Genomic DNA, 17,998 nt, shown 5'->3' with positions numbered 1-17,998 from the left:
ACATTGCCATCCTTGTTATACGTTTAAAACAGCACTTTAAATTGAAGAACATTTATTTGAACTTTTAAACAGTAGGATTTTTTTAAAAAAAGTTGCATAGGCAGAGGATGAGGATGCCACCTCAACATCACTACGTGTTGGTTCCATCATTTTCTTTTTAAAGAAAGAGTCCATCTTCATTTGCTTACCATGCCAAAGTTTGGCAGTGTAAATTTCTCAGTTGCATGCCAAGTCATCATTTATGGCCAGTGACACCTTTGCAGAATGCTCAACACAATGATCATTTTCTTTAAAAAAAAAAAAAAAAAAAAAAAAAAAGTCAATGAGCTCCTCAGCCAGTTGATGCGTATGTTGAAAGGTGGCAGGCTGTTAGCCCCTTTCCTTCAAGTTTCTATTCATCTTCGTGTTCTTCATCCCTACTTTCTTCCTGGAACGCTTGTTTGTCCAATTCAGCAAGATCCTCATTAGCGAGAGGGATAGAATGCAATTCAAATAGCAATTCAATTCAACATCGCTGTCACCTTCAAAGTCAGTCTCTCTTGCTAGTTGCACTATGAATGAATGGGGAGTTTCTTCAAACCCTATGGAGTTTTCCATAGTCTCAGGATACGTTCCCCTACCCCCATTGCTTCTCATGCAAACTGAGATTTCTTCCCAGGTGGCACCAATGATCATTACAGTGCCCATAATGTTGAATTTTTTCCAAATTCCTGGACTGTGTTTTTTCCCCCGCCATCATTTTCCTGGGTGAGTGCTCAAAATACACTCCGCAAATAATATGGTCAGAATATCAGAATGGCCAAATTAGGTCAGACCAAAGATCTGTATAGCCCAGTACCCTGTCTTCTGGCAGTGGCCAATCCCAGATGTCCCAGAAGTGAACAGAACAAGCAGTCACTGAGCGAGCCCTCTCATGTCATCCATTTCCAGCCCTGAAAAACAGAGGCTAGGGACATGATTCGTACCCATCCTGGCTAATAGCCGCTGATGTACCTAACCTCCATGAATTGAGCTAGTTCTTTTGTAGGCCCTGATAAAGTCCTGATCTTCACAACATCCTCTGGCTGGCAAGAAGTTCCACAGGTTGACTGTGCATTGTGTGAAAATAAACTTCCTTTTGTTTTAAAGCTGCTATTTGGTGACCCTCATAGTTCTTAAGTTATGGGATCAAGTAAATACTTTTTCTTTATTCACTTTCTCCATATCTGTCATGATTTTATAGACCTTTATCAGATTCCCCCTTAAGTCTCCACTTTTCTAAGATGAAATGTCCTGGTCTTTTTCATCTCTTCACGTGGCACCCATTTCAAACCCATAATCATTTTTATTGCCCTTTTCCTGAACCTTTTCCAACGACAGTATATCTTGTTTGAGATGCGGCAACCAAATCTGTATGTAGAATTCAAGATGTGGGTGCACCATAGTTTATATAGAGGCAATAAGATATTCTTTGTGGTTTGAAAAAAATAAAGCAGAACTATTACCTCTCATCAACATTAAGAACACAACCATTCTGGAACACAACAAGGGCACCAAAAGGACACTTTGACAGGCAAAATCCAAGACACAGCAAGCAAGCACTGTGCAAATCGTTGCTGGATAAAACTCTGAAGAGATACAGACAGACTTAGATACAGGAAACCTCAAAGTCATATATGACCAGCCTGAAGAAAGCTCTATGTCCCACTGTTAACAAGGCTGTCCCTCTCAAATGGCACAGCAATGGAATCACTACAGATTAAACTACACAGTTGTCTCACTGGGTTCAACACTATTCAAAGCTATAAGCATAAGAAAAACAGTTGTGAATCACTGGACCAAGTATTAACTCCATGGCTTATGCCATAGCTAGATGTGGAACATACTGTAGAAGAGCTAAGAGCCACTGATTTCCTATCAAGTGGCAACGCTTCTGGAAAAGATAGCATCCCAGCAGGAAAGACAGCCTGTTACAATATCTTCATCAGCTGCTATTCAAATGTGGGAAAGAGGGTGAGGTACCACAAAAAATATATAACACAGACATCACTTTGCATAAAAATGAAGGTAACTGCAACTCATACAGGGGTATCTCACTAATAAGTGTTACAAGAAAAGCTTTCACAAAAGCCTTCATCATCTTAATGCATCTACAACAGCTGGTGAAATCATGTCTATGCTGAATCTCAGTGCAGATTCAGGCCAGGACAGTCAATTGCAGACCTGTGACTTTCCGTGAGTCAGCTCCACAGAAGAGCAGAGAGCAAAATCAACCCTGGTACATTGCCTTTGTGGACTTAACCAAAACATATAACACAGTCAGAAGAACACATCTAATTGCAATATCATAAAAGATAGGGGGCAGATCAACCCTGTTAAGTCTTGTATGTTCATTTCACAACAACATGATAGCAACTGTCCAGCCTGACAGTCCACTTTGGACAGCTTTGTGATAAAAACAAGAATGAAGCAATCATGTGTTCTTGCTCCTTAACTCTTTGGATTTTTCTTCACAGTACTCAAACTCTGCATTTAAAGACATGAAAGCAAAACTATCTTCATATGAGATCAGATGAAAATCTTTTCAGCCTGTCCCAAAATGAGTCAAAGATCAAAGTCAAAAAGGTTCTAAACAGGGAACTTACATTTGCTGATGGTGCTACACTCATAGCCCATGACAAAGGTGTATTAAAAGAACTAATAGACTGCCTTCCACGTGAATGTAAAGCATTTGCTCTTCACCATCACTATTAAAAAAACAACTTAACACAAGTGTTTGGTTCCACAAGATCCTTCAATGACCTTAAATACAAACCATCTAGAAGTAGTTCGAAAGTTCAACTATTTAGGGTCAACAGTGACCAACAACCTTTCACTGGATGAAGAACTAAATGTTCACATTGGAAACTTTTAGCAGCTCAACTAAAAGAGCATAAAACAATTCAAAGCTATCAAGATCAAAATGCTTATGTACCAAGCTTGCATATTGAGCACTTTCATATATGGTGTGAAAACAGGGACTACTTACCCTCATCAGAAGAAAAAGGCTACAGTTTCTACCTATGTTGTTTATGCTGCACAGTCAACATCAAATGGCAAGATAAATACACCAACACTGTCATTCTTCAAATAGCAAATTTACCAAGTTTAACAGACCTGCTCAAGGAAAGATAACTGCTGGCAGGGCCATCCTAGCAAGCTGGAAGACAGATGCATAGGTAAGGACAGTTATATGGTGAGCTATCAGAGGGAACAAGAATAACAACATGGTAAATCCTGGCAAGTGATCATAACAAGTGGTGCCAGTGTCTCCATAAGAGCATCCAAACCCATGACGTGTCAGAGAGGCAGCTGCATTAGTCTTTTTCAGCAAAAACAAAAAGGAGTCTTTGCCCACAAAAGCTTACGCTCTGAAATATCTGTTAGTCTATAAGGTATACCACAGTTCTTGTTGCATAAGGAGTCCTTTGGCACCTTAAAGGCTAACAAATTTATTTGGACACAAGCTTTCATGGGCTGGAATTCACAATGGATCCCACAAAGTGGGTTCCAGCCAATGAAAGTTTATGGCCAAACAAATTCCTTAATCTTTAAGGCACCACAAGTCCATGAAAGAAGATGGCTCCTACAACTTGAAGAGATAACATCCCATAGGATGTAAGCAGCTCCCAACCAAGACATGTAGATTCGCAATAACTGCCAAAAATCATGTAGATCTGATTGGATTATTCAAGTCACATGAGACATTGCAAACCATCGATGACTTAAGCTGAAATTCCCATGTTCCCTCGAAACCAAAAAGATGCCAAAAACTAATCTTCTAAGGCCTCTGCCCAGCATAAGACTACTGTCCTTTCAAGGAGGAAAGTAAAATATTCTTTCCCTTCTTCGGTGACAGTTTTTCTTGAAGGCAGAGGAAGCAATAAAAGAGTTACTTATTCTGTAACGTGTTCTTCAAGGTGCGTCGCTCATGTCCATTCCAAACTGTGTGTGTGGTCATGCACGCCCAGTTGCTGGAAGCTTTTTGTCTTAGCTGGTACCCATTGAGACGGAGCGGCACCCTCTGGACTGGTGACCAATAATGCACCGCCCGACCCTCCCCCCAGCTCAGTTCCTTCTTGCCAGCTACTCCGACAGTGGGGAAAACAAGTGAGTTTTGGAATGGACATGAGCAACACATCTCGAAGAACACCAGTTACAGAACAGGTCTTTTCTTCAAGTGATTGTTCATGTGCATCCCAAACTGGGTGAATGCAAGCCAAATACCTAGGAGGAGGGGTCAGAGCCCTGGAAAGACTATAAGACAGCCTTGCCCATTGCAGCATCCTCCCTTATGTGCTAAGTCAAGGGCCATAAACGTATGAATCAAGGACCAGGTGGCCACCCTGAAGATGTCATAGACAGGAACATGGGCTAAATATGGCACAGAGGATATGTGCACTCTGGTAGAGTGAGCCTTGATGTGGGGAGGGGGAACCCTGCCAGCTTATAACATTCTTTAATACAGGCCACTATCCAACAGGAGGTCCACTGAAAAGACACTAGGAGGCCCTTCATCCTGTCAACCACCATCACAAACAATTGCTGTGTCTTTCTAAAAGATATGGTCCTGCCCATGTAGAAGGCCAAAGCCCTTCAAACATCTAAGGCATGTAAACTCTGTTCCCTAGGAGAAGCATGAGGTTTTTTTTTTTTGTTTGTTTTTAAAAAAGGGGCAGAGAGATATCTGGTTGATGTGGAAAGAGGAGACCACCTTTGGTAAGAAAGCCAGATGGGGTCTCAGTCTAACCTTGTCCTTGTGGATCACCACACAGAGTGGGTCCACCATCCATCCTCTCAGATCAGATACCCTCCTGACTGAGGCAATGGCCACCAAAAAGGCTGTTTTGTATCTTAGAAACAGCACAGGACAAGAAATGAGAAGTTCAGAGGGGGCCCCCTTAACCTTTGACAACACCATATTAAGACCCCACACAGGTAAAAGGGTCTGAACCTGCAGTTTAACTATTTCCAAGCCTCTCAAACCTTCTCACGGCATGGTCTGAGAACACTGAGGATACCCTGGGCCCAGGATGAAAGGCTGAAAAGGCTGCAAATGCACCTTAATGGAGAATAAAGACAGCCCTTCCTGGCTTAAAAACCTCAAACAGTCAAGAATCAAAAGGTATCGAGGACTGCCCCTTTTAAGAAATCCAAATGGAAAACCTCTTCCACCTGGCTACATAAGCTGCCCTTGTGGAAGGTTTCCTACAATTTAGCAATATCTTCCTGACAGGGCTTGAGCATGAGAGCTCCAAGGCTCTCTACCATGGAGCTTCCACACTGTGAGGTATAGGGACAGAAGGTTCGGGTGCTGCAGTTGCCCCTCCTCTGTAACAGGAGTGCTACTGGTTTGCAGACTGACATTTCCAGGAGGACTGAGTACCAATGCTGCCAAGCCCACACTGGGTCCACTAGGATGACTGATGCCCTATCTGATTTGAGGAGGACCTTGTGGAAGAGCAGAATTGGAGGGCAAGCACATAACAATGGTTCTGACCAGAGAATACTGAATGCATCTGTGCAGGATCCCAGACTCTGATTCCAGGAAGAATAAAACATCCAGCACTTCGAATTGAGGTGCCAGGCAAACAGGTCCACTTGGGGATGTCCCCACTTTTGGAAAATTGATTGCAGTGCATCTGAGTGTAGTGACCTCTTGTGGTCCATAAAGGACCTGCTGAGATGGTCTGCTAATGAATTGTTGACTCCAGGGAGGAAATGGGTCTGCAGAAGGATCTGGTGCCAAATGCAAAACTCTCCCAGCTTGAAGTCCTTGTTTGTTGATATAGTACATTGCTGCCATGTTGTCTGTACTCAGCCACACGGTGCCTTGTCAAACTATACTGGAAGACCTCACGCTACAGGCGGATAGCCCTGAGCTCCCTGATATTTATATGGAGCCTGAAGTCTTCCAAGCTCCACAGGGCTTGGGTTTGGCACTCCCCCAGGTGAGCCCCCAAGCCCAGATCCAAAGTGTCTATCACCAGAGAGAGCAGGAGTTGAGGAGGCCTGAAGGGCACTCCTGAATAGACCATCTGAGCAACCAGCCACCAACTGAGGGTGGACAGGATCTGAGGTGGAACTGTTACTAACATATCTATGCTGTCCCAGACAGGTCCGTAAACCAAGGCCAGCCACAGCTGAAACGGACACATTTGGAGTCTGATGAACTGGACTAGAAAGATACAGGCTGCCATGTGACCCAACAACCTCATGCAGCACCTGGTCATCCTGGTGGGGAACCTGATGATATCATATACAATACCCATCATAGTCAGAAACCCGCTGTCTAGCAGGAAGGCCCTGGCTCTGCTCAAGCGCAGGAAGGTTCCCATGAACTCCATTGTTTGTGTTGGGACAAGAACTGACTTTGTCTCATTGACCAAGAGACCGAGACTGTTGAACATTTGATGCATTAACTGCAGATGCTGTCGCATCTGAGCCCGAGACTTCCTTTTGACCAGCCAATCATCCAGGTACAGGAACAATTAGACCCCATGCCTTGGCAGGAAAGCTGCCACCACTGACATGCATTTGGTGAAGACCCTCAGGTCAGCGGACAGACTGAATAGGAGAACTGTGAACTGGTAGCGAGTGCCAGATACTATGAACCAGAGGAACTTCCTGTGAGGAAGATAAGTTATGTGAAAGTAGACATTCTGTAATTCAAGAGCAGCAAACAAATCCCCCAGCTCCAGCAAAGGGATAACGAGACATAGGGTCAACATGCAAAACCTTATCTTTTTTTTAAAAACTCGTTCAGGTCTTGAAGGTCTGTGATGGGCCACAGCCTCCTTTCCACTTCGGGATTAGGAAATACCAGGAATAGAACTCCTGTCCTCAAAACTGTTGAGGGACCTCCTCTATAACCCCGTCACTGAAGGAGGGATTAAATCTAGCACACTTTCATGAGAGGGGTCCCTGAAAAGGGGACAGGAAAGAAGGATATAGGTGGGGAAAAGAGGTCAACTGGATAGCACATTCCCTTTCTACCATGTACAGCACCCACCAGTCCAAAGATATACAGCACCAGGCAGGCTGGAAAGGGGATAAGAACATAAGAACAGCCATACTGGGTCAGACCAAAGGTCCATCTAGCCCAGTATCCTGTCTGCCAACAGGAGCCAATGCCTGGTGCCCCAGAGGAGCTGAACTGAAGACAATGATCAAGCGATTTGTCTCCTGCCATCCATCTCCCGCCTTCGACAAAAGGCTAGGTACCATACCTTACCCCTTGCTAATAGCCATCTATGGACCTAACCTCCAAATATTTAACAAGCTCTTTTTTAAACTCTGGTACCAGAGTCCTGGCCTTCACAGCATCTTCTGGTAAGGAGTTCCACAGGCTGGCTGTGCGCTGTGTGAAGAAAACCTTTCTTTTATTAGTTTTGAACCTGCTACCCGTTAATTTCATTTGGTGTCCTCTAGTTCTTATATTATGGGAACAAGTAAATAACTTTTCTGTATTCACTTTCTCCACACCATTCATGCTTTTGTATACCTCTATCATATCGCCCCTCAGTCTCCTCTTTTCTAGACTGAAAAGTCCCAGTCTCTCTAGCCTCTCCTCATATGGGACCCGTTCCAAACCCTTAATCATTTTAGTTGCCCTTTTCTGAACCTTTTCTAATGCCAATATATCTTTTTTGAGGTGAGGAGACCACATCTGCCTGCAGTACTCAAGATGTGGGCGTACCATAGTTTTATATAGGGGAAGTAAGATATTCTTTGTCTTATTCTCTATCCCTTTTTTGATTATTCCTAACATCCTATTTGCTTTACTGACTGCTGCTGCACACTGCGTGAATAGGAGGAAACAAAAACAGAGGATGTGCTGGAGCCGGAGCTGGGCTGGAAATTGGTGTGGTGTTCTCAACCCACCTGTTCAAAATGTTTCTTTAGAGCCTGGGGGAGGCTTAAGGCAACATTGCCTTTGACCCTGCTGATTAGGGCGCCTTCTGCCATTTCAGCGTCTGTGCCTACTATAAGCCCGCTGCTGTTGGGGGAAATGTCTAGCAGGCAGGTGATAGGTACAGTGCCTGCGTGGGGTTGCAGGCATATGCAAAACCAGAGAACATAGCACGGCCTTTGAGTCTTTTAGGCTATGCAGTTTTCCGTCAGTCCTCTCTGAAAAGAGAACTGGTCCTTTGAACAGCAGGTCTTGCATAATCTGTCAAACCTCATAAGGAAGGCCACACACCTGCAACCATGCCCCCCTACACTTGCCTACCCCCGAGGCCACGTCTCACGTGGCAGCGTCTGCGGCATCCAATGCCACCTGGAGGGACGCTCTAGAAATGACTTTATTCTCTGCCATGATGGGATGAATATGGGTTTAGATTCCTGGGGACTAACTCTGAGAACTTTGAAAGAGAGGTGGCCATGTTGTACATACCTACTAACCAGAGCCTGCCAGTTAGCAATTCATAATTGTAAACCACCCATCGAACAAACCTTCCTGCCATACAGGTCCAACCGTTTAGCTCTCTATTTTTTGGGGAGGGACCCTGAAACCTGTCTCTCCCTATACTTTGCAGTGTCAACCACTAGGGCATTGGAGGGAGGGTGCGTGAACACAAAGTATCGGCATTCTTTTTTCCTGGTCGTTAGCGATGCTGACACCAGGGCTTGCCACACTGTTTTTGCAGTGTTGGCAATTGTTTTAAATGATGGGTAAAGCCACCCTTGTGGGTGGCAAGCACAACAAAATATCTGTCACAGGATTCATGTTGTTGTGTACCTCCTCGACCTGCACCCCAAGCCCCTAAGCCACCCTGAGCAGCAGCTGCTGAAATGCCAGCTGTCCTCCAACACTGGGGAAGCTGATGATCCCGCCACCACCTCATCAGGTGAGGAGGAAGAGGAGATCCCTGTGATATCCTGTTGCAAAGCCAGAGCAGGGGATCACTCTGGAACCAGCTGGGGTCTCTGTTAAACCTGAAGTTCCTGGTACCCCACTCTCAGGACTGGCTGAGGTTCTGCAGACACCAAGAACATGATGCCTGAGTTAAAATCTGATTTAAAGGTACCTCGCTTGGCACCAGACCAGCTAGTGCCAAGTCAAATGGTGCTGTGGAGCCCAGAACCAAGCCAGGGGGTGGCCATACCGGTAAAGTTCATGCCGATGTCTGCATTGGTGTTGGGACGATGGAGACTGATGGTGCCGGCAACAACACTCCTGGTCTCAGTCTGTTGCTGGAGCTCTTCCTGTGGCAGAGCACCAAGCAATGCCGACATTGGCACCAGAAGAGCCCTCAGGAATGACAGTACCAAGGGCGTCGTCAACTGACTCTGGGCTTCATGGTACATCCACAGGGTCGAGAACGGTCACTGGATGCCTGCTTGACCCATGGAGGAGCTCCTGGCGTGCCCAGAACAGTAACTTCGATGGCTACGGGAGAGGACAGACTGGCGACTCTGACTCCTGTCTGAGCTGCATTAATAAGATTTGGACTCCAATGCCAAGAAATCTGAGGCCGAGGATGAAGGTGGTGCCACCACAGGTTGTAACAGCATCTGGGGGTCCAGTGCCTGCGCCAACGCTCCTGACTGGGCCGGGCCTATGGCAGGTGCTTGGGGTGGATAAAAACGCTCCAGTGTCACAGGTGGGAGCAGCACTAGTGCCAATGCAGCTAAAAATCCCAGTGTCAACACCCCAAGGGGTACTGCAGGGGAGGCCATTGCCTGCAGTCCCTCAGGTGTTCGGCCACTGTGCCTATGCCTAGGCAGCGAGGTGGACAGTATCGTGAGTCTTGGCAGGCCCAGGGCCACATAAAATGCCTCTGGTGTCGAAGGAAACTCCAGCACGTGCGGGTCCCAGCTTTGCACTGGAGTTGCAACGTGCACCTTGGGCTCATGCACCAGGCATTGCAGCACTAGCACAACTGTGTCCTCTCGATGCCTTTGTGCCATAGGGGAGTGGCTCCTAACATGCTGTTGCTGCGTCGTCTTCTTTGGCACCAGAGATCATCTCTTGTGCCTTCTCACAAACATGGTGACCTCCCCGCAGCGCCAAGCCTCCTTCTGTGTTGACGATGGCTCCTGCACCAGGGCACTCCACACTGAGGCAGTGGTACTCGGCCCTTTAGCATGAGGAATGTTCAGCTGTAATGCCACCTCCATGAGGAGTACTTTTAAGTCTTTGAGTCCTATCTTTTATAGTCCTGGGCTTAAAGGAAAGGCAGATTGCACAGCGGTCACCCTGATGGCCTTCCCCCTGACAGGCAAGGCAGTCGACATGAGGAGCAGACTTGGGCATACACTTGCCACTGTGCTTACAGTTTTTGAAGCCTGGAGAAGCAGGTATCCCCTCACACTGAGACCCTCAGAGGGATGGGGAACCGACCCCAGCGATTAAAACACAAATCACTAAACTACTGTACTGAACTAGAACTATTTACAACTAATTACACTATCTACACAGGCTATAACAACAACAAACAAGGAGAAAGAAAGAGTTCCAGCAACCAAAAGTGGGGCAAGAAGGAACTGAGCCGGGGGAGGGTCAGGTGGTGAATGTATTGGTCACCCTATCAGTACCACTCCGGGGGCACCCCCTGACCCAATGACTACCAGCTAGGGCAAAGGAGAAAAAAAAAAAAGCGTCCAGCAACTGGGCATGTGTCAGCACACACCCAGTTTGAAATGCACATGAGCAATCACTTGAAGAGCTGGTCTTCAGTTTTAATGGCATCTTGGATAGTTCTGCTTTTTCTCAGAAGCAACGTTCTTGGTCCTGGATTTCTTTTCTTCAAATCAGTCTCTGCCTGAGGATGTCTCTTCACTGTAACTAAAGACTCATGACTGACCCATGCTAAAAGACTCAAATTTGCAGGGCTCAGGCTAAAGGGCTATTGAATCGCAATGTAGTTCAGACTTTGGCTGAAGCCTGGGCTCTATGACCCTGTGAATTGGGAGGGTCCCAGAGCTCAGTATTCAGCCCAAGCACAAACAGCTACACCCTACTTAAACAGCTTGTAATGAGATTGCACTCAGCTTTTGCAAGGGCCCCCTGTCCAACTGCATATGCCTAAATGGTCTCAGCTTGTGATGGGTCTTTGGCAATTCAGCCTTTCAGCCAAAGTTATATACGGTGTTAATATAAAACAACAACTTCTAAATAAACAGTCCAAAAGGGGAGACCTGTCCTAATACCCCTTAATACTCCTTTTCCTGCTGCCCACTCTGAGTATTTCATCAAGCCATCAATTAGTCCAACAGTCTTTAAAATGGCTTCAACCTTGGAACTGAGCTTTACTCTGGGGCTCCCTCACTGGAGGCAATATTCATACCATCTCTGGGCCTTTTGGGTCCACCTCTACTGCCAGGTCACTAAAAGGTCAGTGCCCCTTTGGGTCACACCAAAATTCAGGCCATTTTCCCACATTGGTATGAAGGACCTGGGCTCATCCTCTACTTCAGGCCTTGAAGTTAGCAGCTATATCCTTTTAACTAAACTGTATTACCAATATGATTTCCTGGGCCACTTCCCTGTGGCCTCATCACATTCTTCACCTTTATCTTAGGCCCAAGCCACCAATATTACTCTCACGCCCCCGGGGCCCTGCCAGTTCTGCCCCCTCAGCCAGTCAGGCACACCAACCACAGTCCTCCAGCTCAGAACATCTCACTTCAGCTCTGCGGCTCTTACACTAGCATGCTTGGCCTAGAATGGCTGGTCCCCACAGCCCCTTTCTGACTGGGTGTGCAGAATATTTGCACTCAAAGCAGCTTGGAGGAACCTATCCACTACCTTTTTTTCGGGAAGGCTACGGTAGGGTCTCTCAAAGTCTCCCACAGGGGACCTCAGAACCTGGTCCAATCAACCACATAGATGCTTAGCTTGAGTCAGCTGGCTCAGCCTCCCACAGCTGTCTACTTCAGCAGCTTTCAACCAGTGTGCTGCTGTGAGAACTATCCAAGTGTGCTGAAATTTAGTCAACTCCCCTCCTAAACTCACCTCTTTGCAGAACCAGAGTCAGGGGGAACTGACAACTTCACGCCAGCTGGGACTCAAGCAAGGCTGCCCGAGTCCCAGCTGGTGCAGGATTGGTCAATCCCCTCCCTGACCCCCAACAAAAGCTCAGAGCAGAGCTGCCACAGGGGGGAAGAGTGAACCCCACAGGAGCCCATTTGCACCTGGAGACAGCTGAAGTGCTGCTGCCTGGCCTGAATGGGCTGGTGGGAAGCCCATCCCATACTCTGTGCTGTGGCAAGGTAGAAAGGAGCCTGCTCTCTGGAACTGACTCCTCTCCCGCCTTACTCCCACATGAGAAATCAAGTATCGGAGGGGTAGCCATGTTAGTCTGGATCTGTAACAGCAACAAAGGGTCCTGTGGCACCTTATAGACTAACAGAAAAGTTTTGAGCATGAGCTTTTATACCTGGGCCTGCAGATTTCCAAGACCAGCATCTGATGAAGTGAGTCTGTGCTCACGAAAACTCATGCTCAAAACTTTTCTGTTAGTCTATAAGGTGCCACAGGACCCTTCGTTGCTGTATGAGAAATCAAGTAACCACTGAAATTTTCAGCAATTACTTGATTACTCAATATCCCTCACATGGCATGTCTTCACTTGCCCCCTTTTTTGCACACCAGCAGGCCCAGTTTCCCCACTACCCGGAAAGCTGCTATTTAATTTGCATGTTGCTATGATCCACTAAATTTCAGTTATTTATTGGCTCTATTATTTAATTAAAGTTATACTTTTAAAAATGTTGTTACAGATATAAAACTCAAAGCAAAAAAAGGTGAAATTCAGACACCTGAACTGAATACTGCATGTGGAACAAATTTAGGGCTATGAATAATTAGAAACAGGTTAAAATAGTTAGAAACCTCTGTTCATTTTCAAAGATGGTGTGTTCTGTAGTGGATTTGAAACATTAACGCATTTGAGTTTTATTTAGCTTGTTGTTTGCACTCCTATGTTGCAAACCTCTCTCGTAAAATCGTAACCATAGTAAATATAAGTAAATGTGATGTTTTTAGCTCAATCAGTTGCTCATAAAAATGGGTGGGCTATAGAATTGTTTTGTCTCATTGACCTGTACCACTTTACCAAAAGAGTTGGGAACCACTGATCTAACTGCAGTACAGGCACTTTCTCAAAGGTGTCAAAGAAAGGGCTATCTATATTTACTGGGCATGTAAGAGATTCTTTAGGCTTACTCTCCCAGTTTCAGATTACCATCAAGATGCAAAGTTTGATCTTCAGTAATCTAGCTCCTGGGAGATGTAAGTTCCTAGTGTAGATCAACACTCACCAGCTGTGGCTGGAAAGGCAAGTCCAATCATCTTTCTGCTCTTTGGGGTGTATCTTTAGCTAAAGCTACTTCGTGAGTTAAGGGGGATTGCCACTAGCCTTCCTATACCCATCTGAATTTTAATTCCAGGATGGCTTCTTTCTTGTTTAGACAGCTCACTGCTTTGAGGATGGGCCTGACTAGTCCTTTCAGCCAATCCCATCAGCAAAGAAGAATAGGAAGTACAGCTTTAGCACTTGCTTCCATTAACTCAGACCTTACCAGTCTCCTAAATTTAAACACCCTGCAACAAGACGACCTGCCTACAGCTTTGGATTTTGGGGTAGCAAAAGATAGACACTCCTATTCTGTTCTGACCTGTTTCCTAAATTCAAAATTGGTTCACAGCCCATTATTTCAAACCTGTGGACCTCATTATACAGAAGAATAGAGAGAAACAGTGGCAACAAACAAAAACAGAAATGGATAGGAAAAGGCAGTATTATGAGAAGCAATAAAAAAAACATCATATCCTAAGTCCGACCATAAGAGTGTCTTTTTGTTCAGAATAATCATTTTTGAGGCCTTTCCCAATTCAAGCATGACGAAGTAGAATTGAGTAATACAGAAGACATGACCCATGGTAAAATATACTGAGCATAAGCCTTACTTTTAAAATGATATGGCCTATTTTTCCCCCATTCATGATACTATGAATTTAACAATATTCTAAAATAAAAATAAAACCTGAAAAAACTGTATTGTTTACTCAAGCTAGAGAGGGCAAAACAGCTCAGTACCCACAGCATTTTCTCATACAGGGTTGAGAAGACAGTGAAATAAAAAGTAGACCAGAAAGGTGGAGCATAATGATTAAGGATGACCGCACTCTAACGAACATAAAATAAAAAATGGACATTTTTATATTTCCAGAAAATAAAGAAATTGCTGTTTTCCCACTCCAAGGGATAAAATGTTTCCCAGTCTAGTGACAGCTACACAGTATTTTAATTTTGCCCAGACATTTGCCCAGGAATTCCAACATTCTCAACTTAAGCTTTTTAATTGCCACATACAAGGATATAGTACGCCATTAGCATATGATAGTCAAGCTATTAAAACTCAGAAATCACTGCACAAACATTTACGCAACCAGTAGTTTGCAAAGCCAATGGCGGAAAACTAGAAATAAGTTTTCTTAAATGAAACATGTTAATCACACTTATAAAGGCAGTCTTTTCTCATTAGTCTGAAACAATTCTATAATTTAATTTCTTCTACAATTTTAGATTAGTCTTCCTATATGATTTACTCTCATGGACTGGTTATTTTGAGTTCATTAGCTATGAAAGAAAAATATTAATTCCAAATTAGATATAATAAATTTATCAACTATCATATAACCCATATTTAGACCCAAAAAAATTTCAGATGGTTTAACACACACATAGTACAGTATTTACCTTAAGTTTGAATTCAAGCTGTGGTAAAACGGAAAGCAAGAGATGACTGTCAATATTGTACAACTCCAGAATTAAGTCAAAGACATGTTCTGACAGATCACTGATAGAAGTTTTCCCAAGCATAAGCACCTGATTAAAGAACTGAAAAGTAAAACAAACAACACTACATCAGTAAGAGAATATAAATGAAAACTTTACACATCTTCATCTTTTCTACAAGTCTTTGCCTACTACTGATTCATCTTATAATATCTTCACTAATTTTGAGTCAGGATACAATGTATCTATTGAAATCACAAAAGGAAAAAAGTTTATGGAAATAGAAAGTAATTTTTCTACCAATTTCAATCCATAAACAAGAGACAAAAAGCAACCACACAAAAAGATATCATGAAATATTTAATTTATCACAGGAAGTCTAGAAACAACTTCAACAAAAATACTTTCTCCACCAGTTTCAACTACGAGGTCTTTTGCAGTGTGAATAAATTTGGAGTTACTTTAACCACAAGGGACTGATTTATTTCAGAAACTTTCCAGCCTTTTGCCTAAATAGGACCACTATAGATAAATAGCTAGTGAATTACCAGACTACTGTAAACTAATGTATATAGTGTAGTTGTAGCTGTGTCAGTCACAGGACATTAGGGAGACAAGGTGAATGAAGTAATATCTTTCAATGAACGAACTTTTTTTTTCCCACATGAAGAAATGGGTTTTACCCACGAAAGCTTGTGACCTAATAAACTGGTTAATATATAAGATGCCATAGGACTGTTTGTTTGTGAACTTACATCTGTTCATGAGCGAGACAGGCCTTCAAGTCACACAAAGCTCTTCAGATCACACAGCTCTGTGTGATTCAAAAGCCTCTGTCACTAACTAAAGTTGGTATAATAAAGATACTGCCACCTCCATCTTGTCTCTAATTTATACAATCCGTAAATATAAATTTATGAACTCACAATGACTTTCCATGTCTAAGAATAGATATGTGAAAACAGCATATTTGTACACTACAGTTATAAAGCAAACATTTCTTAGAAATTTAGGTGGACATAAGGGTAAATCTGTACTTTTAACTATAAAAATGTGAAAATCCTACATAAATATGAAATTAAATATAAAATTAAACACTTCTTGAACTTTTTAATTACAGTGTTTCTAACTATGTACTAAACATGTATTGTGGGGGCGGAGGGGAAGGAAGGAAGGAAAATCATCATTTACCTCATTTTAGACCACGGTATTGATTTTTGAACTCCTTTTACCTGTCAAAGAACTCCACACTAAAAGCATATAACACTGTTCATGTTACTCCAAAACCAGTAAGCACACTGATGGAGCACATTTAATTGGTGCTCATGACTGTTTTTGCCTGGACTTGGGCAGCTCAGCAATCACAAAGCTTCCAAGTCACACCGTCCGATGATAAATGCGTATTACATCAGAGCAAGGACAAGGCATGAGATCAAAATTTTCAGAAGTATATACTTTTAGGGTCCCAACCTGAGAAATCTTAGGTCTGGTTTTTTAAGTATTAAGCACATCCAGGTGCTCAGTGACTTAGAAAATCAGGCCCAGTTGTTTTGAAATGGGTCCTAAGGAACTTAAGAATCCAAAAATCAATGGCTACCTTTGAAAACTGATGAGGTATTGTTTCAAACAATTGGTAGTATGCCCTGTAGCAGGCAAGCCAGAATGAAGGAGAACTCTCTACTTCTCAATAACCAAAAGGAAGGAGAGCTCCCTATCAATAACCACAACGGCTGCATTAACTTGAGAAGGAATTCATCTATGGATGCTTTGAAATAGGTGAGATTTAAGAACAGAGGAAAGAACACTACGCTTATGTTCGGCACCTTTTATTTGGGTAAAAGTCAATTTAATCTATTTGAACTCAAAAATCATTAAAGAATTATGCCCTTTTGCCACTGTCCTATTACTTTTCTACCCTTGTGTTTCTGAAATAACAAATCACAGAACTCTTTTGTCCATCAATAAGATCAATATGCAAGGAAAGGTACAGACCTTGGTAAAACATTTGAATGATTAACTACAAAACCAGCAGGGGGAGTTACCACATTCAATGTGCTATTTTAACAAGAATCAAGCCAACTAGGGGAAAAGGCTGCTTATTTTACAAAGTGAAAAGCAGCATTAGAAGAAAAATGAAAAACTAGTAACTGACTGGGAAAGAGTGCACCATATTTAGAAATAAAAAAAGTATGTGTTACATTAGAAATGCCAATCCTATGAATTGGCCTTATGCAGGAGGAGGGGTGCCCCCCCTCCATTTTTTTTTTTTTTTTTTTTTTTTTTTTTTTTAAAACAAGCAGCTTCTACTGGAAGATGTACATTGCTGGCTGAATAGTTGTGTCCCTGCTATTGTGATTCTTTACTTATTCTACCAAAGAACTCTACTTTAATTTGACAGAGCTTGCTGAGTGTTTCATTTCCCAGTTGTGGGGTGTATTTTCAGAACAAGAGAGCTGTGAATGCAAAGATTTTTCTCACCACACGATGGAGAATTTTTATTAGAGTAGCACTTTGAGGCCCCAGTCAGAATGCAAGTATCTTTTGCACTAGATTGGGGGTGGGGATCATTTTTTTGGTTCAGGGCAACTGAAAAAGTTGAGGGGGGAGGGGATGTAAGTGAAAAGAAAAAAAATGCACCTGACTGACATAATCCCCAACTGAAAAAACAAACGAGACTCTCCCCTCATTCCCCTTGCACACTAGCCCTGGAACATAGGGAAGCAAGTGCCCCCAGGCTCTGGGGTGGGGCCAAAAATTAGCCATGTTGGAGTGGGTGAGGAGCAGGCTGAAGGTTAGGGGGCTGGGAGGCAGACGGAGTGAAGGAGTAGGCTAGAGGTACTGGGGTGCAGGGAGTAGGCTGGGAGTGTGGGGTATGGGCAATGGAGGGCACTTACCTGGCACAGCTCCCTTGGGGCACACATGGCTCTGTGTCCTCCCTGTTGCTCCCAAGTACTGCCCCCCAGTGCTCTGGCTGGCTGCAATTCTGGCCAATGAGAGCAGTGAGAAAACCCTCCAGGCAGTGCTTCTCAGCACTACCATTCTGCAGACCGAGGGAGGGAGAGTAGAGGCAGAAGCCTGTGGAGCTGCTTCCCTTTCCATCTGCACCTCCTCACTCCCCACAACTAAGCACAGGCAACAGGCTGGATCCGGCTCGCCTGACTCCTGCCTATGAGGGTCAGGGCTCCACACCCCCACCTCACAGAAGCCCAGGTATTGTGGGGGTGAGAGAG

General features: G+C 43.9%; 1 protein-coding gene across 3 annotated transcripts in view; it reads right to left on the bottom strand.

Moving 5' to 3' along the window:
• PDS5B (PDS5 cohesin associated factor B) overlaps positions 1-17,998 on the bottom strand; it is a 312,170-nt gene that overhangs the window by 192,163 nt on the left and 102,009 nt on the right. For all 3 annotated transcript variants that reach the window (XM_074986372.1, XM_074986368.1, XM_074986369.1), the window contains exon 8: positions 14,730-14,870. In XM_074986372.1, coding sequence (XP_074842473.1) covers positions 14,730-14,870 — 141 coding nt within the window. The remainder of the gene's footprint in view (positions 1-14,729; positions 14,871-17,998) is intronic.

Source organism: Carettochelys insculpta, chromosome 1, assembly GCF_033958435.1.
Source record: "Carettochelys insculpta isolate YL-2023 chromosome 1, ASM3395843v1, whole genome shotgun sequence".
Taxonomy (NCBI): Eukaryota; Metazoa; Chordata; order Testudines; family Carettochelyidae; genus Carettochelys; species Carettochelys insculpta.
This window is presented reverse-complemented; position numbering and strand designations above follow the sequence as displayed.